General features: G+C 39.9%; 1 protein-coding gene across 5 annotated transcripts in view; it reads right to left on the bottom strand.

Annotated features, from left to right (window-relative positions):
- The window catches only part of CAPRIN2 (caprin family member 2), a 32,273-nt gene extending 8,883 nt beyond the window's left edge, over positions 1-23,390 (bottom strand). For 3 of the 5 annotated variants that reach the window (XM_066183880.1, XM_066183881.1, XM_066183883.1), the window contains exons 1-14: positions 22,577-22,839; positions 20,878-20,940; positions 17,688-17,774; positions 15,577-15,815; positions 14,091-14,173; positions 12,062-12,223; positions 11,515-11,558; positions 9,367-10,212; positions 4,084-4,215; positions 3,799-3,886; positions 3,302-3,357; positions 2,597-2,698; positions 877-987; positions 88-249 (exon numbers count right to left, since the gene is read on the bottom strand). In XM_066183880.1, coding sequence (XP_066039977.1) covers positions 88-249; positions 877-987; positions 2,597-2,698; positions 3,302-3,357; positions 3,799-3,886; positions 4,084-4,215; positions 9,367-10,212; positions 11,515-11,558; positions 12,062-12,223; positions 14,091-14,173; positions 15,577-15,815; positions 17,688-17,774; positions 20,878-20,940; positions 22,577-22,825 — 2,424 coding nt within the window. In that variant the 5' untranslated portion in view covers positions 22,826-22,839. Of the gene's footprint in view, positions 1-87; positions 250-876; positions 988-2,596; positions 2,699-3,301; positions 3,358-3,798; positions 3,887-4,083; positions 4,216-8,445; positions 8,488-9,366; positions 10,213-11,514; positions 11,559-12,061; positions 12,224-14,090; positions 14,174-15,576; positions 15,816-17,687; positions 17,775-20,877; positions 20,941-22,576 lie in introns of all 5 variants that reach the window. The other 2 variants (XM_066183882.1, XM_066183884.1) reach the window with 2 other exon arrangements.
- Between the last annotated feature and the right edge of the window lie 258 nt (positions 23,391-23,648).

Raw genomic sequence — 23,648 nt, 5'->3', positions numbered from 1 at the left:
GTTCTGTACTATTCCAGGGAAGCCAGGTCCTCAGTGTTATTCCCAGGTTATTCACATCATTGTCAATTCTGTGTGTCGCATACTCACAGTCTGCATAGCCTGAAAGGGAGCCGCTGTTATAGTGACAGAACTGCTGCTTGCTGGAGGAGACTGAAAGCTTTGCACTGGGGGCACTGATGGCACTGATGGCATGGGGGTGCTTGAAGTAGGCAATGGCGACTGTGGCTCACTTGGGAGGGGAATAGTTGCCTGGGGGAAGAACAAATGTAATGAAAGGTCACTTGATAATTATCAGGCAGTAACAGAAGCAGTTAATTTGTTCTAAAGCCTAGACTGACAGAAGTCAGCAGTTTCTACAGGATGACATTTGGACATGGTAGAGCTACAAAATAGCTTTTGCTTACAATTTCAAATCTTGCTGTGCATCCTCAGCAAACAGTACTTCTATTGCAGTCTCTGCTGATTAAGTGAAATGTGCCTATGAGCTACTATACATACCATTCTTTGGAATAATATCACAATAAAGAGACATTAGGTATTTTTCCCTACCACTAAGGACACACAGAATGCTTTCTGTCCCATTTAGTAAAAGAATGATTCTTTGGCTGATATTAAAAATTACTTCTCTTTTCTGGAGGAACTTAGGAAATTTAGGGCATCTGATTTTTTTTTTCATTTCCAACTTAAATATGTGTCCGATTAGAAACAATGCTGAGTTGTCCAGACAAAGTATTAACCAGCATTAGGCCTCAGTTGTGCAGATGGCAAAATGAAGTGTTGATTTAGATATTTATAGGAATCAAGAGTCAAAAGGAACATGTCTAGAGCCTTACCATTTCAGCAACTTAAATATTTACCTTACTTGTGACAGCTCACCTGGGCAATTTCAATCTTTTTAGGTATCAGTGGCTCAGAAATACATGAACTTGTCTGATACAGAGGCTGGGAAGTATATTTCTCATTCTCTTGAGAAAGTGGCGTTGATACCTAGAAGAAGCCATAATGCACCTGCTGTTATGAGTACTACAACAGAGCTCTGGTAAAGCTACAGAACATCAGTGCAAAAGTTGAGACAAATGGATTCTGAAAGACCAGGACAAGCATTAATTCCAAAGCCAAAGTATTAAATAGTCATCTTAACCAAAGCTTCAAGTACTTAGCTTTAGAGATTCAGATTTAGATTACTCTTCTTACACAACTGGTTGCACAACTAGCCCTGCAAAGTCAGATCATTTTAAGAACCATAGATTGCTTCAAGCACTTACAGTGAAATCTGCAACACACACCTGTCTCACTGAATTACTCAGAAAGATATGTTGTGCCTCTGGTAAGCTCTGTTGGACAAGGCTTTGCAAAGGCTGCATCCTCTATAGTTAGCTCATACTTGTAATGCTAAGTTTAGGAATTCCTTAGTACGTAAATGCAGAGCCTAGGGCTAAAGACTACCAGTCCTGTGCTCACCACATACTCATCACAGTGCCTCAGACAACACTGGGGTGTACTTCCACACCAGGAGGAGCACTGTCACCATGGAGTGTTTTCCCTGGTTGTGCTGGGACAAAAACTTAATACTGCTTTCCCTGGAAAAGAAAGGCACTAGACTTCGAGCTGAAGGGACTAGAAATAGGCTGTGCACAAGCAACCTTATTTCCAAACAATAAGTTTGCATTCTACTATATCAGATGTTCTACGTTATAGCACAGCACAAGCCTTCTGGATGCATATTGAACAGCAAAATTACTGAATTCTTGTCAGCACAAGGAGTCTCATGGCACCGTAGAAGTGATAGAAGGTGTCAAGAATAGGGACAAAACTGCTGATTCAAGAGGTTGTAAGACTAATAGCCCTATCAGTACACAGTATATCAAGAAAGAAAGTACTACATACATAGTATGCTGATAACATGTACATCAGCAAAACAAATGTAAAAAGCAAGAACATTTCCCGTTATAATCTACATGCTCTGAATTAGAGTCCAACAGGAAAGAGCCAGTTGTGTTCTTGAACATAGCAACACAATTCACAAGAGACCTTTAAGACAGTGATCTGCATAAATTGAAACTTTTCAGCTCTAAACACTATTTGAATGTTTAACTGCACATAAATACAATTAAGCAAGCAAAGTTTTAGGTCTTAGCTGAACATCAGGAAGTCAGATTCCCAGTATTTCTTCAGTTAGTGTTTTAGAGAATATCTCAGTCTTCAGGTTACACACAGGTTCTGCTATTTCATGACAATACCCATCCCAACTTATGCAACCTCTTTGTCATCATTAGAGGGAATATTCTACACTATAACCAAAGCAAATATTTATGCTGCTCCCATGTTCCCACAAGAATGTGGGAAACACACTTTTTAGTGAGCATTTTTCATCCTACATCCTTCCTATGTCAAGAAGCAGGCTGTTCACTTTGCATTCATGCAGTATTAGCAAGAGTTTTCCACCCATCTATAAGTATTCCAGACTGTAGGCTATCCTAGTCCTGTTACTTGTATGTTGTTCAAGTACAGTTATTCAGGAGGGCCCCAGGTCAGATTTCTGTTAGGGCTGGCAGTGACACAGATCTGAATGCCAGTGAAGTCCAGGGTACGGTACCTGTGGTGTCACCAAGTCTTCAGTTTCAGAGCCAGGACGAGCATGATCAGGAGATGCCAGGGAAGTGTTTGAACCATGGAGTGCCATGGATGAAGCAGCAGCCTTGCGAGGAGAAAAATGAGAGATAAGGCTTCAAAAATATCAAATGTAAATGTTTGGTTTCACTAAAACTCACACCCTCAGCACGTCCAATTAAACCTCAAAATAATGCAGGGACTGAAGTGTTTTGACCAGTCAGTCTTTTAGGAGTTCTTGTTCAGGGCAAAGAAAAACATTTAAAAGTAAAAGTCCCAAGACATGCAAGCACAGTGACTGAATTTAAGGTACATTTAACCACAACTACCAAAGCTTGAGGTATACAATCTTTGGTGCAAGGATCCTGAAGATGAAAACACATTATCTAGGAAAGAAACTAGCTGTTCTTCTGCACAAGACTACTGGCTACCACCTGAATCTATAGGTAAAATATGCAAACTATTCTAGCATATCTTCAACACACTTCAGGAAACTTCAAGCATTTATTTCCCCTTTTCAACCAGAAGAGCAGCCAGCTTTGTCAGCATTTGAGTGATCTTAGGCTTTCAAGCTACTACATTGTATGAAATATAAAACTACTGTCAAAAAAACCCAAACAACTCAAGTATAAGTCCATGCTGGTAAATAACCTCTATCTGCCTCTTCAGAGCAGTCCTAACTTGAACTTACCTGAAGGGACTGTTGAAGAAAATCACTCTGACTTGGCAGTTTCTGCTCTTTTGAAGCTGTAAAAATAAAATGTATTAAGCACCATTTACCTTTAAATTCAAACACTACCTATAATTTTGGTATGCAGTTCTATTTTTAAAAAAATTTGGTATGTGAAGATGCAAACTATTTTTACCATGTGGACTACAAATATTTAAACCTTGCCTCAGCAAACCAAACCTAACTGAAAACTCAGTTTTTTGGTAAAAGAGAACAGGTATTCAATGACAAAAATACTTTTACCACAGAAAAGATGCCCACTTCCCAGATTAAGAAAAAAATCATTAAATTGGGCAATTTAGTTCTACAGCCCAAGATCCACCCAGTGTTTTAGCATGGTCTGTTCTTTATATCTAAACAAGTTGTCTTCACCAGGCCTACTTGTCAACAGCCCAAGCAAACCCTGTTAGTTCTTGCAAAAAATTTTACATACCATTTACACTTACAGTATCACCTACCTACAGGACTACTTGCTGGAGTAACTGAAGGAGGTTGGGATGAACCAATGGCACTTGGTGAAGCTTTATCAAAATCCAGAATGGACTCCTTTCAAAAAAAAAGATCACCATTGGGTAGAAAAAAATTAAACTCTAGATACAAATGAAACATTCTCACTTGACAAGCTGCTTTTAGCTAATTAGGGCTACATTCATTCATTCAGTGCCAACACACATTGCCAACACTGTTTTTTCTAACCCAGTAGGAACTAGAGTTTTGAGCTACAACAGCAGAGAAAAACATACTTGCATGAAGTTATAAGTCCCTTGTATCTGTGTCATCAGATCCTGAAGTTTTTCCCTTCTCAATACTGGATCTTTTGGAAGTGTTGAAGTAGAGCAAAATTCTGCAGCTGGCTGATGTACAGGTTTAGGCACCTAAAAAGGAGAAATTATATTGAATCTAATACTAGAAGCAAGACAAGCTGCCTTATCCAATATACTTCCACAGTAACCTAGAGGTGTCAGACACTGTGGACCAAGGAATTCTGTGCTGTTATTGATATTTCCTGAATCAAGTTTTTGCTTTATTAGGAAAGAATCAGCTTCCTGTTGCTACAACTAGTTAAGTCACAGATTTCATAGAACAGTTTGGGTTGGAAGACAGCTTGAAGACAGTTTATCTAGTTCCAACCCCCCTGCCATGGGCAAGAACACCTTTCACTGGATTAATTCACTTCAGTTTCTTATAGTCAAATGTAAAGAAGTGATTTGCCTGCATCTAGTGCAAAATTAGGCAATTCCACCTAAGGAAATTCATATTTCAGTTGAAGGCCAGAACAAACTTAAAAATCAAAGCTACATCATTCGGGGTTTACTTCCACCAATAGAGCCTACACCAATAAGTACAGATCTTTTATTTGGAGGGCATTTCCAGACATACTAAAAAAATTGTACCTGAGATATATAGCAAGCAAGCCACTCAGGAGGAGACCAAAATGTTTCTACTAAAAAGCCAGAATCACAATGCACCACATCCCGCAGAAAGTATTACATCTGAGTTTGGCATAAATACACCCATGCTCCCACACAATAGCCTAATATGGACTTTTGCAGGGCTTTATTACTCCTTGATTATTTCAGTTGGTTCATCCCAACTGGTTCTCACTCCATTTTAAAAGAGGGAAATGTTTTGTCAGAGAACAAGTCAGTCTAAGGTAACTGAAAAATCATAATAGTAAGCTCCTTAAGCAGCAGAAGCCCTGTTATTTATAGGGTGACAATAATATTAGACTGTCTAGATAGTCTAACATGTCTTGAAAGCAGCATGGAGAAGAAGTAGGCTCATTAGAAGTATTTTAAACCAATAATTTTTGTGGTTCTCTAAAGCTTTACTACTCTTATGTTTCTCTATACAGCTAGCGGGAGGTAAATCTGAAGACATTTAGTAGCATTATGTCAACTGGTCCAAATGTTGAGATATGCAGGAACATGTGAAAGCCTTTATTTTCCTACAGGACAAACAGCTATATTTCTAACAGGAGGTTACCACTTCAATATATTGTACAGTAGTGTTATTGAGTATTTGCATGAAGCATTGGAAAATATATGGCAGAAGGGTATTTGTGTTATGATGACAACTGTCACACTAAATCCACCAAAAACTAATCAAGTGGTCTTTGTCCACTTTTAGGACAAGCCTAAAAAACTCTTGCATTTCCTTTTCAGCAGTTTTCTGACCCCAATCTCTGGCCTTTGCAGAAATTCCAATACCATGCACAGGCAAGAAGCTTACAGGACATGATTAACTCCAGAGGACTGTTTCTAGTACCTGTGTGGTCCACATGATAGCTGCTTGATGAGCCATGAGGACTTTTACTTTATTCTATAGTTAAAAGAGTGCATCTTTGTACAGCTCTACCTTAATTAGAAATTCTGCTGCACAAGCACTACTTTTAACTACCAGTTAAATGCAAGTTTATATTGCTATAGTCTCCAATAATGAACAGTAACTACAGCTTTTAGGGATATAAGCATAGGACAAAAGATATAGTTGAATTAAGTTAATCTCAGCAAGTTATAGATTAAGTTACTGGTAATCTAGATCTTTCTGTCCATCACTTTTAGTCCTCACCAAAAGTCTTAACTTTACAGCACTTGCTGTCATAGTAAATCCATTATGGGTTAAACTGATTCCTGCTTTTGTTATCCTGTTCCTCCTCACTAGAATTTCTACTAAGACACAAGGACACTACCAAACTGGCTCCGTGTGTTTGAAAATGGGTAGCAGAAGCTCTTCACCTTTAGGTGACCTAACTAGGTCAAGTCTGGCAGGGTCTAAAGCTCTTAAGACAGTCCACTAGACATATAAGTGAGACTTGTACATTAAACACAAAAAAAAAAGGTGAAAAAGCCCCAAGAGCATGGAAGCAGAAAAGACTTCTCACTTTTGCTTCCAAATATGATAAAATTCCTGTATGCTTTTACAATTTACCAGAGCTTTTATCTCCTTCCCCAGCTCATACTCTATGCATTCTGTTGGTAGCATTTTTTAATTCAAGAAGTACAGGAATGCAGGGTTACATATATGATATCAGGGCTTTAAGCTAGGACTGAAACACTGAGACTTTCCCTTCCATAGAAGTTATTTTCTAGTTCATATAGACATTAAAATACACCAGCCAAAAGAAGCTGCAGTCAAGTTACCTCATACTGATTTGCTACTTTGCTGGTACCTAGGGGTTCAAAACTACAATATTTTAGTGCAATATAACATCATATACAGAAAGATATCAGGAAATTAAATTATTTCAGGTTTTATGCTTTTTATGAAAATAAATGCTTTGAAGAAGAGCAGGTACCTGACATTCTTAAGATACTTTCTTTCTAGCCTACAACTAGATGGTGTTTCTGGTAGTCATTAAAAACTAGCAGCAGACTCTGACCTATTAGTCTGGCTCAGATCAAACCTGTACATGCTAAGATCACTTAACATTAATCCGAATGTTGCTTGAACCACTAGAGTTGAACAGCACTGGTAAATTCAGAGTCTAATTTGTCATAAGAAATGTTTCTGAAATCTAACTTCAGCACTACTTAAACATTCAGCAAATGTTTAAGTAGAGCATCTACTTAAGATTAAGATTTCAGTCAATCCAGAGAATTGACTGAAAGTAGAAGTGAAACATCTAGAATTTGTTCTAGGATCTGTTAAACCATTGCAAATGACCACTTTGGAATTTGCCTAGTCAGAATGCCAATATACCAGGGACTCCTGTCAAAGCTGGATTTCTTTAGAGACTGAAGGTCTACTTACACACCACACTAACCACTGCAACCATCTCATTTACTAGGGAAACTTCATTCTATGAGACAGGACTTCAATTCCTCTTTAGGTTTGTTAGTTATGGAGTACTAAATGAGGTAGAATGGTGATACCTAAGCTGTAAGCAGTGATTGCCATGTAGATACACAATTAAAATCCACTTTCTACTCAAAGCAGCATTCGCATCAGGTATGAATTAAATGACACTGGATGACAGAACAAGCCAAACTGTTTTGGTTTCCCATACCAGGCCACAAATTCAACTCTAACCAAGTTTGCTGGCCCACAGGTTGCACAAATATTTAAACAGAACAACAGTAAACAGGTCTGCACATAGCTCACCCGACTGTCTTAGGCTCAGCTTCTTCAGTAATGCACCTTAAGGCATATTAAGATAAACAAGCTATTTTAATATCTCAAAACAGTTTTTTTAAAGACCTCAGAGCTCTAACAGCTAGCTTCAGCTCAGAGGCCAGCAGCAGTGGCACAGGTCTTTCATCTGCCATGCCTGCATCCCTGCACAAAAGCATTTATAGATTCTCTCAGAGTCAAACAGATCCAGCTATAGCACTGCATTGCCTCTTTTTTACATAAGGGCATGAGAAATTGTTACCTGAAAAGTTTAACATGGTTTTAATTGTTCTTTTTACGCACCTCAAGTCAAAGATGTCTTTTTAAAAAAACTGGTTACGGAAACTAGCCATGTTGACAGTACACTGTTTTCTACTCATTCAATATACTTCTGGTATTAGGATTTCTCAATAGCTACCAGGCAAAAATAAAGCCAGCTGATGCCTTCCTATGGTCTGTGTAAATCCAAGTTTGAATACTTAAAACATGCTTTGTTTACTTAGTTCAGCAATCCCCCTTCAGTGGCCTCACATTCCAGCATTTAGTTTAATTTTGCCAGTATTTTTGCAATTTTGCACACCCACACACTACTAGGGAGATTCTGAAGGAGTTTGCAAGTTTCTCAAGGTGACTGGAGACCCTCCTCTTTACTCACTGCTGCAGTTTTCTCAACCACTTAGGCCATCCATCTATCCATCCCATATAAAAAAATAAGAGGAAGCATCTTGTATTTAAGGTAATCTGACACTAGAAATTCCAAGGCACCTTATAAGTGCTTGAGACTATTCCAGTACTTAGTTTCAGTTACTGGAAACAGATGGGTGCACACCACCTATTTGTGCTCAGAGTTACTTAGTGAGGCAACCGGATTTTCCCTTTGTACCACCACCATCACCAGTGGACACAAGATTCTACTCAGTTTGAGTGTAAAGATGGACCAAGCTGAAACACCTCAACCCCACGTTGTTACCCAGTGCTGCATGGTTACATACTTTTTTAATCTCGTATTCAACCTTCGGTTTGCGGTCCCGCTTCTAGGCACAAGAGCACCCATTTGTCAGTTATGCCAAGTTTACTGACAAGATACAAGCTTAATCATTTGTCCTGAGTAACGTGGGATGTACTGGTTCCTGCTTTCTTGCAGAAAGGCAGTAGTGGTGACAACACTGTGTACAGAGAGCTGCTCAATTTCCCATATTTTCTTCCTGAAGTCTACCTTTAGATTAACATTACTCCTAGTGACCTAAGGCAGACATAGCAGAGCTCAGTTATCTGTTTTGACAGTGATCAGCCTTGTTGCTACCCAAGCACAGGTGAGAAAGAAGGTAATGTGACCAAAGGGTAGCAGTCTGTTCAGCTGTAAGCCATGCAATGGCTTTCATTTTACATTTCTAACACTATGCTATTGTTAGACTCCCAGGACAGCAATATGGTTTATGCATTCATCTGGAAATGCATATTTAAGCCCCTGTACAGTTGGTGTTGCTTGATCTAGACATTGGATCTCTCTTGAATCAGCAGCTATTTTAATCAAAAGCCTAAAAATTACTGAAGTGTTATTTGCATGCAGCCACAAAGTATTTGATCCCTGGATGAGTCATACCTGCTTTGTACAGCTAACTGTGGCCAGAGCCAATGGCTACAGATGAACCAAGTTAATTCTTCTGTCTTATGCATAAAGCAGTTATTCAAGGTTCAAACAGCAATACTGTGATGATGTAAAAAGCAAACCAGACCATCTTGCTATTCAAATATAAACTTTAGCTGCCAGAATTATTTCCCCAAAGAAAGAAATGGGAGTCTAAATATTGGCCTAGCAAATACACCTTACACACCTCTACTAACAGGTGGCTTTATTCCAATACACTAATGTCAAAAGCTTATGACAGATAATACTACATATGCCAACTCACTTCTTTGGGTTCCATATCAAACTTCTTTGGCCCCATCTGTTCCTTTGGCCCCATACTGGCAGCTGCCCAGGACTTCGGAGGGTTCTGTAACTGCGGTGATGACACTTGCTGCTGCCTGTCAGCTTTTTCCCAAGCCTCTCGAGTCTCCTGCTTCTTTTGTTCTGGCTCCTCCCTAACATGTGCAGCCCAAGCCTTCACAGGCTCCTGCTTCTTTTGCTCTGGCTCTTTCCTAACAGGCACTTCCCATGTTTTCATAGGGTCTGGCTTCTTTTGTTCTGGTTGCTCCCTAGTTTGGGTTACCCAAGGTTTTGGAGATTCCTGCTTTTCTTCTGGTTCTTCCTTAACTTTGGTTACCCAAGGTTTTGAGGGCTCCTGCTTTTTCTGTTCCTGCTCTTCCCTAACTTTTGTTACCCATGGTTTAGGTGATTCCTGTTTCTTCTGGTCCTGCTCTTCCCTGACCTTTGCTACCCAGGGTTTGGGAGACTCCTGCTCCTCTCGGACACGTGCTACCCATGCCTTTGGCGCTTCCACCTTCTTCTGTTGTTCCTCCTCCACATGGCTCTCCCAGGGCTTTGCAGACTCACACTTCTGTTCCTCCTCTTTAACACGAGCTTCCCAAGGCTTTGGAGAGTCTGGTCTTTTTTGTTCTTGCTGTCTAACACGAGCTTCCCAAGGCTTTAGGGTCTCTTGTTTCTGCTTCTGTTCCTGCTCTTTAATATCAACAAGCATCTCCCAGGACTTTGGAGGTTCTTGTTTTCTAGCACACTCAGCTTCCCAAGATCTGGGCTCTTCTGGCTTCTTCTTGACAGAGTATTCTGCTTCAGGCAAATAACGCCTGTTGAGAAACTATATAGACCAAAGAAACTTAATGGCTCCCAAGAACACATTTTGCTACTGCAGTTCAGGTCAGTTAAATTAGGTCACCCAGCTACTGAAAACTGCTGACTAAAAGCAGAGCCTAGACAGTCTAAGCACTAGTCATAGAAACTATGTGGCCATGGCTTTATCCTACAACACTGCAGACTAGCTTTGCTTGGCATGCCACAGAGAAACAGGGAACAGTGCTGAACAGCACAAGTAAAACCCAGCTGAGTGAACCTACTGCCCTTATCCTCAATGCTACCTCGTGTCCTAGGCAGTGACAATATCAAGTTCAATTGTGATTTTTATGAAGCTAGTTCTCCTTCTAAGCCCCTAAAAAAGCTCTGGTACTATATTAGGAGACATTCTGCAACGCAGCCCAAAACAGACTCAGTAACCAAGTACAACCCTCATTCTTAGTGGAGTTTTAATTCTAAAATATCACACTGGACTTCAACTGCAGGCTGTATTTAGTGTCAGTAAGTCAGTTCAGTGATGATGTCCTAAGTTTCCCTAAGCTACTACTTTGTCATGAACAGGAAGTAAATACATGAAGTGAATAATGTACAAGGCTCGCTGGCTGAAATCCTTTTTCTGGCTAGACAGCAGATGAGAGTCAGGTAACCAGTAAGTTACAAAAACTTGCTCTAGAGTACACCCTCTAGTGGGATAGCTGGGAAACAGGGATTCAGCATTTTAAGAAACAGTATTTCCACTTGGAAAAAGACACCCTTCCCCACCCTTTGAACCAGATTTCATGATTTCTATGCTACTGACAGTCACAGCTTGAGTTCAGGAGTCTGAAGAGCTGCTGAAACAGGTCTACACACCCCTGTACACAAGTCTGTCTCGGGTTTCCTACTTTCTTGACAAATCAGAGTAAGACCAACATCATTTTCAACCCCATCAACCTCAAGCCTACTGCAACAAGCTTAGCTTTTACAGAAAGCTTTGGTAGACGTGTATTTTCTCTATTCCACAGGACACAGTGTTTCCACTCTAAAGGTTGATGCTTTGTTTTATTCAGGAAAGTGCTAGAGCATTAAAGTACTATACTGCTTCATGTAATCCTGCTCAATTTATCCCAAAATAAAACCCCAGATGCCATAACTTTGGGGTTAAAAATAGAAATGCAACCAAGTCTTTAATGCTTCCTACATCAAGCAACACCTAGACTGCTGTTCAGACTCCCTTTTTAAGTTTAAAAAAAAAGGGCTGCAGAAGAGCATTTATGTATCTGATAAATCACAATACTAAAGGGAAGCAATTAACAGTAGAGTATCTTACCTCCTGTGGCTGTATTTCAGATTTCATAAGCTCCATAATGGATTCTAGAGAAAGGATGTTAGTTGTTTTCAACTGATCAAGTACATAAAGGCAGATCAGACAGTAGCAACACTTTAAAACTATTTAAATAGTAGTACCAATTTGTTAAACCAGATATTTTAAAGTTCAGCTTGCCATTCAACATGCTATTTTGTAGGCAAGCTTTTATTTTCTAAGTTTTACAGCTGCAGAAGTTTAGAGTTAAACAAGAAATATTTTACAGTATTCATCATCTTGTTACCCTATTATGTAACATCCCCTACATACCAGACAGTTCTCACATCTTCAACTCGCTCAGAAGGCAAAATCATTCTATTACTATGATTTAGTGTTTTTTCTACGTTGTAGGCTAAAATAGGGCTGCAAACCCTGCAGGTTCCATTTCAGTTACTACATTGCAAGTAGGCTACAGCAAAGCATTAGATTTAGCATCAAGCTATGCAAAGTCAGTGCTCAGTTCAAGACTTTCCCAACACTGATATAAAAATTGAACTCTGTAATATTCCACCTGGTTCTTTGGCAGACACTCCTTTTGGCAGTTGTCTTGTTTTCTCAGGTTTTCTATTTACTTCTTCCAATTCTTTTACTGGCACAGTGGTACGAGGAGTCGGAATACTTTCAAAGTAGCCAGAGTCTAGAAGTTTGGATAACAGGTCCTTCATGTGCTTATCTAAAGAGTAAAAGTCCATAAAGTTAAAATTGCAAAATCTGAAATTAAGGGGTATTCAGATTACAGATGGAGACTTGTTACTTCCTCCCTTTATGTGAGCTGCAGTTTCTCCAAGGTCACACATCTTACCAACCTTGGCAATGAAATGTTTTAGTAAAGGAAATTAAACTGTTTAATTAATGCAATTGAAAACATCTTTGCAATCCCAGGGCAAGACTGCAGCTTGTGTTTAAATGCCCACAAGGTAAACACAGAGCCACCTGGTCTCCCACATGCCTAGAAAGTGCTTGTTTACCATGTACAAGCTACCCAGCATTGATAGTAAAATCATGTGAGACTGCAACAGAGGTAAACAGTCACAATGGAACTACTCTACAAGACACTCTTAGTGGTAACAGGATGGTGTCTCAGAAAGAAAAGTTAAGAACTGTAGGAACAAGCAGGGGAAATGCAAAGGACTGTTCCCATCTGAACTTACTCCTCTGAAGCCGGAAAAGATTCAGAGCTTACATGGTTGAACAAAAGCTTAACTGTGTACTCTGAGAAGCACTGTCCAGTTTGCTCCTCTGTGCAAACGAGACAGCAGCTTAGAGTAGAGAGTAAGACCTCAGAAGTAACAGATTCTAGATATTGTTTCAGAGCAGCTGGAAACAGGGCAGCCTTGAGAACAGGAAGAACATTCAGTGAAAGATCACTCCTACCAGTGATAACCACACAAACAAGAATTGTAGCTAGGATTTAATAAGGCTATAAAAAAAAACTGTCTTCCAAGGCAATGAATGCTAATAAAACAACCTAACAGCTTTATCTGAAGTCTAGCTTGCACACAAAGGAACACAAGAGTGACATTAAAGGGATATAGATACTAATAAACAATCTATTCATGTCAACAGATACAAGGGTAAGGTCACCAGCCCATAGCAATCCAAGCTTGCAGTTGGTCCAAAACTACATGGAAAGATTGAACACCTAGTCGTCAGTTCAGCTACCTGTATGTGGAAGCTAAACAGGGCACACTAAGGCTCTGTTCTAACAGTTTCAGCACTGTTGTCAGTAATACATGAGATTCCTGCCACACAGCTGCTACAAGATTGGCATAAACACAACAAGCAAGGGCTGTTTGCAATAGGAAAGACACTACAATTTAATTAAGGACAGTTTCCTCACAAACAAGTTGTAAATCACAGCACAATGTGTATGTTGGCTTACAAGCAGGGATTTTGGAACTGTGCCACAAATGGAAGATCTGTAGAGTCCCACAGATTTTGGTATGCTTGAAAAGTAAGGACACTTGCTTTACATCAAAGAAAGACTGCACTGTACATGATGAGAGATCCCAGCAAGTTCCATTAATTACTGTCTTTCCCTAGTGTGGTGTCCTGCACTGTAGGGAGACAACAGGTACAAGTCTAGAATTCCTATAAAGAAAGGAGACTCTTCAATGCTGTGGAACCTTCAGCCTGGGGCCAGAGAAGCTTTGTAATACATCAGTGTACTCAACTAAGCATTTCATGGCTGGGAACTGTCCCAAACTTAACCCATTTGCACATAACTGTACTAAAAGCTTCCCACTGTTCTGTAAGGTATTCATGCATCAGGTTTTGAACTCCTACCATCATTATTCCCCAAAAATATGCTAGTACACTGAAGAGTAAATCTTGACTGGAGAATGAAAGCATATGGCATTGTGATTGACTTGTACTTAACTGAACTAGGAACAGCCATTCATCCCTGGAAAACTGAGATACACACATCATTTGCAAGTGTTTAATTTGGTAGCCTTCCATGAGTATTCACTGGTTTTAAGACATTTAACAAGCACACAAATTTTAGATCTTTAAGGTATTTCTCTAGGTGTGACACTCACATGTTGTTCCAACCACAGGTTTCTCACTTCCTTCTAGAAGGTCCCAGAAGTAGAGAGATGATTGTTCCATCTGGTCTTCAACACTAAAACAAATGACAGTTTTACCAGGTAGAATCATAGCCAGATCAAGTGTTGCACTATCCCAATACTCCTCATTTTATGATATTCACTAATGTCCAGCCTTCCAAACCAAGGCTGCATACACAAAGTGAATAGTAAGCCCTGAAATCACTGGAAGCAATTCATCTGTCTGCACAGGATTTAACCTAGCAAACCTAACTTCTTTTGTTGGTCAATATAGAGATCCTATGTGCTGTCCCACAAGACCACATGGCTGAATTTAATTCCAAGCCAGGACTCCCAAACATGGCAACAATTTAAGCTGCTTAATCAGCTGGTCACATTTACTGGATGAACTTGTACAGGTACAACCAACAATAGCTGCCATTCTCACTAACTAGCAGTTCCTGGGAAACTTTGCTACAGGTCCAAGATCCACCTTCCCTAGAAGATGGAATTTGCAGTCCACTGCAATGAAACAGTATCCCAAAGGAAAGGATTATGTTTCTAATTACTTGCAGAAGTAATACAAGAAGAGTAAACTAGAAACAAAGTTACTTCATTGGGATGAGACACTCACATGGTGTAGCTTTTTATAAGCAGCTCTTCTTTGGAAGTAGTTCACTGAATGGCAAAGACTAGGCAAGCCTAGTGTATGACAAGTGACTAGGGTTTTGAGGCATTTAAAGAATCAATCCATATTCAAACACGACTTATCCATAAAGTGTCTCAACTTACCACCTACTTATAATATATAATATAATAACTGCTTATTCCTTATTCAAATACAATTCTTGCTGCACTACCTACCCTACTGGACAGGCTGTCACAGTAAGCATGAGCCATCACAGCACCACAGCAGTGCCACATGAGCACTGATGCAGATATTACCTCTGTTGACAACCTGGTAACATGCAAGACATTTAGTGCAGAGGTATCAAAAACTTCAGGCAATGTTTTAAAACCACTTTGAAGCTAACAGCAAGAGCACCTCAGGAACATCATCTTACATTCCTCTGGAATAAAGAAGCACATCTGAATCATCAATGTAAATGGAATAAAGACAGTTCCGATTTTATTGTACTTTTTTCACTTCATGAACAGTGAAACATCAGAAGCAGCACATCACTGGCCTCCCTGCTAAGGATGGTATTGGACTATGTCCCCTCAGTCCCACAGGGAGGCAAAAAATGGCAAAGTCTGGTTGTAACCTGCACCTGAGGCTGTAATTACCACAGCTTCCCTCTAAAATGCTCCAGGTGAGGTAAATCTGTTACATTCCTAATCTCAGACTACAGCAAGTGTACTGAAGAGAATTTTAATTAACGTTCCAAAACATGGTATTTAAAGAGATGGCAGTGTCAAACAGAGGACATTTACCACAACAAATGAAGCATACTAATTAGACAAAAACCCCTGAACTTACCTCAAGTTCTCATTTCTTTCTGGACACGTCAGTTTTGCAAATCTTATGAGGTAGTCTAGTTCTTTAGAAGGCAAGTATATTGCACCATTCACACCACCTTTGAAATCTTTCTGAACGTGCTCTTGAGTGAAGTTCTGCAGCACATACTGGACTTGAAGTATTGTACGCAGCTTTTTCTTCTCTGCTTCAAGCTTCAATAGACTCTCTCTCCGCTGAGCCTTCTTCTGTGCTTTCAGCAGCTATTTTAATGCAAAATTCAACAATTAAACACAACTTAGTGTGTTTAATCCTGTATAGTGACAAGATTCTAGGATGAAACAATGAGGTGTATTGATTATCCTACAATGAGGAAACCAACTTTTATTTTTTTTTAGATAACAGAAGCTCCTAACTCTTCAGATAGCCAGAATCTTTTAAGCTCCTCCATTTGAAGAGCTCCACATTTATCTACACATCTAACTTTCAGTCAAACTGGATACTGGTAGCTTCACTTGTGATAAGCCTCTGTGATTTTTAGACCCTGGTTATGCCTGCTAGTTGTTTTATTGTAGCAGCTTTTAAAGAAATTGATAGAATTGAAACTAATGCACCGATCCAGGCCTAGCTGACCTTGAACATTTACCACAGAGTTAGAGAGGCAGAAGTTGTCTCAAGTTTCTCCTAGTAAGACAACTGCTCTTCACTTTTGAATAGTCCAGCTTAAAGGATACAGCAGAATCCTGTAATTATTTCTGTTGGCAGAAGACTGAAACACTCATTAAATAAGCAACAACATGAGCTACAGAGCACATACAGAATACGCATTCAAGTTTCTCATCATGCACTGATAGAACTCCCCAGCAGAAGCTATCCAAGTAAGTGCAGAATTTAAAATACCTCAATATGTGTTGAGATCTACAAAAATTTTGTTCCCTACAACACGCTGCAAAATATGCAAGGATGCTGTTGCCAGAATGGCCCCTAGTGTTCCAGTAATGGTATTAGCTGTAGAATCCATACCAGCAAACACAGAGCCAAATTAAAAACAAGGTGGGTTAACCTTTAAATACAGCATAAGTTCAAGAACAAGCATGAAGTGGTAGAAGCTAATGCTGGATTACTAAAAACACGTGCATTGGGTACCAGTCATTCAACATTCTGTAGGAGGCAGAGAAATAATGCCAGAGCAGTGACTAATCATGTTTAGCTTCCCTGCCACTACCTTGGATCAAATCTTCCGTAAGTGTAGGATTTGCTCGAGCCAGGAGACCAGTTTCTCCAAAGTCAAAATACTTGCTTGCATAAAAATAATGTATGTAGTGCTTTAAATCCTGAACAAAAACCTAAATAAAGTACTAAACCTGTGACTTGCCACAATTAGAGACATCTATGGCAGATTAAGTAGCAAACTCCACTAGCTTCAGTTAAATTTTACTGAGGGATATACTTCTCATTGAAATCAAAGTGATTTAACACCAGCACCTTCCCTCACCAGAAGCATTAAAAAATTCAGTTTGGAAGGGATCTTGGGACATTGTCTACCCCAGCCTCCAGAAAGGCTACAGTAAATCAAGACCAGGTTGCTTGGAGCTTTGTGCAGTCAGGCGTTGAAGAAATCCAAAGACAGATTTTACCACTTCCCTAGGCAGCCTCCTTCTAATGTTTAATCACCCACTGAGTGACCATTTCCTCCTACCTGATTGGAGTATATCTCAAGTAATGATCATTGCTTCTCCTACCACATCTGTCATCAAAAATCGTCAGAAGGGTAACAGTGCATCTCCTGACAAGCCTGTACTTTACCAGGCCCAGCAAGCCCAGTTGTACCAGGCTCCCCTCACAGGGTCTCATTTTCCAGGCCCCAGCCATTCAGGGACACACCACTGGAGTCACTGAATCTCCTCTAGCATTTGGCTACCACAAGATCAGAAAAGGACAACTGGTTAACAAGTACCAATCAGTTCTCCTTAATCTACTGCTCCTCAGTTTCTGCCTAGGCTTCCCTGCTCCAGAGATACAAGACAGGAACTTCCTAGTATGGGGTGTACTGGAATAGAAGTGTAGCCATTAAAGAAGTCACCCAAATTTTGCAGCTACCTCCTGTCAATATAGAGAAGAGCAGTTATACTTACATCTTGGCTAAGTCCCGAAAAAGTCTTCTGAAGCTCCTTGGCAAATTCCAGGTTGTGCACTACTTCATCATATTTCTCTACTGCCTCCTACAAAGGAATAGATAAACATGTATTTTTCATGCTCAAGACTACTGATTGCAACTCAATTGACTTGTACTTAAATTCTCCTTGTGAAATAGTCATTTAGTGTGTACTTTTCTGAAACTGTAGCTTTTTTAAGATACTGTAGCTGGTACTTTAACTTCAGTTGCAAATATCATTCACCCATAACTGTCTGAGACAGTGCAAAGTCAGCTCACACCACTAGACAGATATCCTACAAGTTTGCCTATAAAGGTCTTGGCAATCAGAGGTAAACAGCTGTTTAAACTCAGACTGATCTGAAAGCCTGAAAGGAAAACAGGAGAACTTCAGCACTGATCTTCTACCCCCATGCTTAACCAAATGCCTTTACAGAAAATTTGTACCACCTTTAGAAATATACAAGGCAAGTCATACTTCCAGGAGAAACTCTTTCTAATTTAGTTTCCACAAAAGAAGCCATGTTCCTGTCTTCACTAATGGCTTTAACCAGTATTTTACTGGCTAGTCTTCAAAAATACTAACTGCAGTAGATTATTAATTGCATTTTGATATACCTGATTTTTAATGAGTCAGTTAATTTCTCTAAGTTCCCTTGACAGTCCTGAAGATAGCAAGATGCTGTAGTTCAGACATTCTGCCCACATCTTCACACCATGAGGGGTGAAGTAGCAAGTTTAATTCCAGTTGTTCACATGTGCTTTACACTCAGTTTAGTTTATGCACCTGACATGATATCACAGGCTTTTCTAGAACAGGCCTATCACTCTTATTAAGCTCTTTCACAGCAGTGTTAGCATTTCATCAGTGCAGTGACAAAAGCTTCATCTACTGTCCGAGTATGATTTGGAACATCTGCAAATTCCATACGTGCTCCTAAGCCACTGGAAAACAAGTTATATGTTCATTGGTTTGGTTTGATTGCTCAGTTACTTTTTTCCCTTGTTTGTGGTATACGAGATACTACCAGGACTAAATGCTACTCAACATGAAGTGCAAGCTCTCACCTGGGAGTTTAGGTTGTCTTCACACAATTTACCAAGCAGCTTTAAAGTACTATTTAGCAATTCACTTAGCACTGAGAGAATGACTTCTAAGAATCCAATGCCCACACATTTGAGGAAGACTCACAATTAACACCAACAATTTACTAGTCAGGTTACAGTAATTGTGCTCTTAACAACACAAATTGCAGAGTAAAACTCCCCACCTGAAAGCATCAAGAACAGCTACCACGGCTCTCATGACAAGCTGTACCTCAGCCCACAGGAAAGCAATAGCTTTCTTCTGTCACACCTGTTATTAGCATTCATTAACAGCATGCTGGAAGAACAGCACCAAGGAAAATCTACTCAGCTTGCAAAACAGCACAGTAAGAGCATTCAACTTGCTGGAAGCTCCTCAGTTTTGAAACAAATGTTTCCTAATGTAAGGCTAGCACACACATTAGGTCTGGCAAGCACGCACCATAAGTAATTACAGCTTAATCCAAATTGCTTGCAAAACAAGTTCATCACCAGACATGCACTTCTTCCTCTCCGTAAGAAAATTAAAACTATAGATGACATCATTCATCATTAGAGCACCACTGTATTATATGTATTATAGGCAGTTGGTTTCTTTAGGTTTTAAGATCTATTAAGCTCCACTCCAGCTTCAATTTGTATATATACCACAAATTTGCATCTGAAAGTTACAAATGCAGTATTTCTGTATCTTAGCTACTGAAGCAGGGGACTTCACAAGATTATTCATTAAATATTGAGTGTATATGTGCTTCTAGAGTAGTCACCTGAACAGTCTGACTACCACTTGTCAGTTCATAAGTGGACGACTGAATCTAATTCTTTATTTTAGTAGTCTAAGAAACTCCAGTAACTGGGATGAAGGTACTAAAATTTAAAAAGTGAAGCCCAGCTAGGAATACTAAAATCCAGTAACCAAGTTAATGCCATTTTCCAAACACTGTCACCTAACAGCTTTTCGCAGTCCAGGGCATATACCAAAGTAGCCAATATATTCAAGACTATTCGAATTTACAGAACATTGCTCAGTAGTCTCACTGTTCATGGCAGCAAACAGATTGTGAAGAACACCTATGATCTAAACACAAAATTTTCTTGCCCACCTGATTAAAGATTGAGTTGAGAGGAATTGAAAGGTTATCAATCTACTCCAAACCATCAGATTTAATTAATTTACTTTTGCACTTGAAATGGCACAGGACCACATCAGATTTTGCAGTTAAGTACTAAATGACAATTTACTTCAACAGGTTTACTCTACTTCTAAGAAGTTACCATTTCCCCCTCTTATCCCACTTATGTCTAACTCTTTTACAAATGATTCACAGTAAGAAAATAGAATTTGTGTTCTCAGACTGCTGTACTGTGACAAAGTAGCAATCAATGATATTTTTCCAGCTGGTTCATTAGCAGGATCAGCACTATCACTGAAGTACCAGTACCTCTCATCAAACAATTGGCCTTTAGCATGTGTCCACTACATTCTATAAATGTGACTCCTAGATTACTAGAGCACTAGGCACTTTGGATTATGTGACACTGCTATTCAGCTCTGCTAAAGCTTTCAGGCTTCAGATCTAGAATCCATTCTAGACCAAGACAAAAAAAAAAAAAGCCAGCACTATCAGTTATATTAACAGCTGCTTATAACCAACAGCACTGTGCAGACAACAGGCAATTTCAAGTAATAGCTGCTAATGAAGAAATTGTGAGGATTAATTAGCCACCTCAGTTCTTGAGGCTTGGGTTCTAACACTGCACTGCCATATAGATCAGCTGCACACAGATGCCTCATTAAGAAACAGAGGTGCAGGAGCACTGAAGCTGAAAGTCTACAGAGCAAAGATAAACAGGGATCTTCTATTACTTCAGGGAAACCGTGAAGGTTAAAATAGGAGACAGCTTGTGGGCTCAACATTCTGCCTGACTACCAACAATTTGTCAATTTGGTTTTATGAAAAATACCTTCACAAGCCTGTAGGCACTGCTTCTGTAAAAACACCCTCAGCTCCTTCAGCAACTCAACCTTCCTGCCCCATCAGAAGGTTTTGAGGCCTTCCACTCCTTGCAAAAGGCAAGCTTACCAATTGGTCCTGATTGAGGGCTTCTCCCTTCTTCAGACGATCTTTGTAGTCTTCTAGTTTGAGCTGCAGAAAATTCAAAATAAACATTATACAGAAATCAATATAAAAAGTAAGGGATATGAGTGAAATACTGTAACATAGAATAGAAAACCTTCTACTTCCTCTTGTTCCTGGAGAAAGGAACACAGAGTTTTGCTATGCCTTTGAATTGGCAATTTCAGTCTGCAGGACTGTCTACTTTCTTTCCCAACCACTGATCTTCCAGTTCTTACTTGCTACTTTTGGTTTATTTAAGAACTATTAATGCAATGATCTTTAAGTGGCTTCAAAAACATCCAGCGTCCTTGTTTAAGTTAGGCTTATTTAGCTTTCCCAAGTCAAGGCTGGAATTTAGCTATATTTTCCTTGAATAATCCTTGTTATGTCTTTCAAAAATTTGGCTTTAGTTACATCAAAAATTTATAGCCTTGTTCCCTGAGAAAGTGGACAAGTGTATTCAGGGAAGATTTATTTCCAATATACCAAAGCAGTCCTTAAATGCTGATGTAAACAATACAAAAGTAAACTATTTGGTATTGCAAACTTCTTTAGGGAAAGGTGACTTACAAAGTCAAATACTATTCCATTTGTGTATCTAGAGTTTCACTGACACAGTACCTATAGGAGCATAAGACTAGGAATATTTTCTGCTCATTTTAGTAAGTCACACTTTTATTGTCAATCATGTGAAAATCAAAGCTGCCATTGAAATTCACAAGAAGCAGCTTCCTTGGACAGAATTAGAATACAACACAAAATTGTTTAATCACACAAAGGAAACATGCTTGTCTGATGTTATTCAAAATTACAGCATGATGCATGACATGAGACAGCAGTAATACTGCATCTCCTGCAGGAGGGTCAAGTCCCCTAAGCACATGGCCTAATCTACTCTCTCCCCTTGCCCTGAGCCATAACTAAAAGCTTTTCAGACATTTAGAGTAGCGCAACATATTCACACAATTGCTTTACTTCTAGTCCCCATTCAGCACTGAAAGCAATAGCATCATTATTTCTTTTATCCTACAGAAAATAACATTCTCTCAATTAAAAACCAGGCACACAGCCTTCAGTCACCTGCCAATCAAATGAAAAGCCTTAGAGTGCCAAAGTCTGGCTAGCCACAGCCACAACGTTTTAGGTGTATCATTATCTCAGTTATTATTCTTACTAACACTGTTCTGTGCCCCCAGCCTCAGAAAAGCAGAGGTCAAAATTTGACACCCAATTTTGGAGGATTTCTGCATAAAAGTCTCATAGTTGGTAACACTTGCCTGTATTTAAAATATATAAGTCAAATATTTATGCAAAGTAAAGGGCCATGCATATTTAATATAATCTGACATTTCTGCTGTCAGAGGAAACACTTGTTCTAACTTCCAGTTTTACAAACAATTGACATCTAAATTAATATCAGATGCCTACAATTGGCAAAAGATTTCTGCAAGACTATAAACCACGTTTAAATCAGATCCAAGTCTATTCTGAACTGATTTGTTCTAGAGAAGCACCTTCAGTTCTGATCAACATATATTTGCTCTCTATATCCCCACATAACCTTATTTCAGCTATTAAAAATAACATGAAATACTATTTAAAAGGCAAAGAGCTTCACTATCGGCAGCTTAAATAGGTGCCACGGGCAAGAAAACCAACTTACCTTCTTTTTCTCGATATTCCTGATCTTGTGTTTGAGGCAGATGAGCCCGTTGTCGATGTAGGTCTCGTACGCCTGGGAAGGAGAGGCCGCCGTGCTCAGCGCGGACTGCAGGGGGCTGGCGGGAGCCGGGCTCTCCCCAGCCGGGGTCACCTGCTGCTTGGCCGCCTTCATCCTCTTCTCCTCCCCTTCCTCCGACCCGCCTGAAGGTGATGATGGACGATGGAAAGGGGCTTGGGAAAGCTGCACCATTGAAATGGATGGAGCTGCAAAGAAACTCTTTTATTTAGCTCTCTCACGTCCTGCTCCCCCCTTTTCAAGTTACATCTTTTCTTGTCACATTGCATACTCGGAACATGTAGCCACAAAACTGAGCCTCGGGAAGGACCGACCACAATTTTTCCACGCTTCTCCCTCCCTTTCAAAATATCTGTAGCAAGAATTTCAAAGCAAGGCAAACTTCATAATGTTCGAAGCCTCCCCACCCATCCAGGCACCAAAAATCCGTTACATAGGCAGAATTAGACAGCACAGGGGACGATTCCAGAAACCCAATATAGTGACCATATAAAACTAGGCAGGTTTTCTGCACACATCACCCACAGGGGGAAAAACTGCAAGCAAGCAATTGCAAATCACGCCGCCAGCCTGGCATCCGGGCTGCAGCCTGAATGAAAATTTAGAAGTGGCATGCCTGAAGGTACAGCCCCTCTTCTTCTCAGCCCCGTTAAATCAGTTTTACCCTTTCATGACCTCCGCAGCAATCCAACCGAGAACTTAAAAACAACTCAATTAAAAGCAAACAAGCAAACCAACCACAAACACCCCCCCCCAAAAAAAAACCAACCAAACAAAAAAAAACCCCACAACCCCCCCCCCAAAAAAAAAAAAACCAAAAAACCCCACGCTTGATAAAGCAAACAGCCAGCTTAGTTACAACAGCATCACTCTTCGTGAGGAACTGGTCCCTGCCGACACCCATCCAAAAGACGTGCCTGTGCCACGGCAAAACACCGGCCTCCATGGGAGGGGCTGTAACCTTGAGCAGAGAGTTTCTGCAAGAGATGCTCGGCCA

This window comes from Chamaea fasciata, unplaced genomic scaffold, assembly GCF_029207755.1.
Source record: "Chamaea fasciata isolate MVZ Bird 193981 ecotype frontalis unplaced genomic scaffold, bChaFas1.0.hap1 SCAF_5, whole genome shotgun sequence".
Taxonomy (NCBI): Eukaryota; Metazoa; Chordata; class Aves; order Passeriformes; family Sylviidae; genus Chamaea; species Chamaea fasciata.
This window is presented reverse-complemented; position numbering and strand designations above follow the sequence as displayed.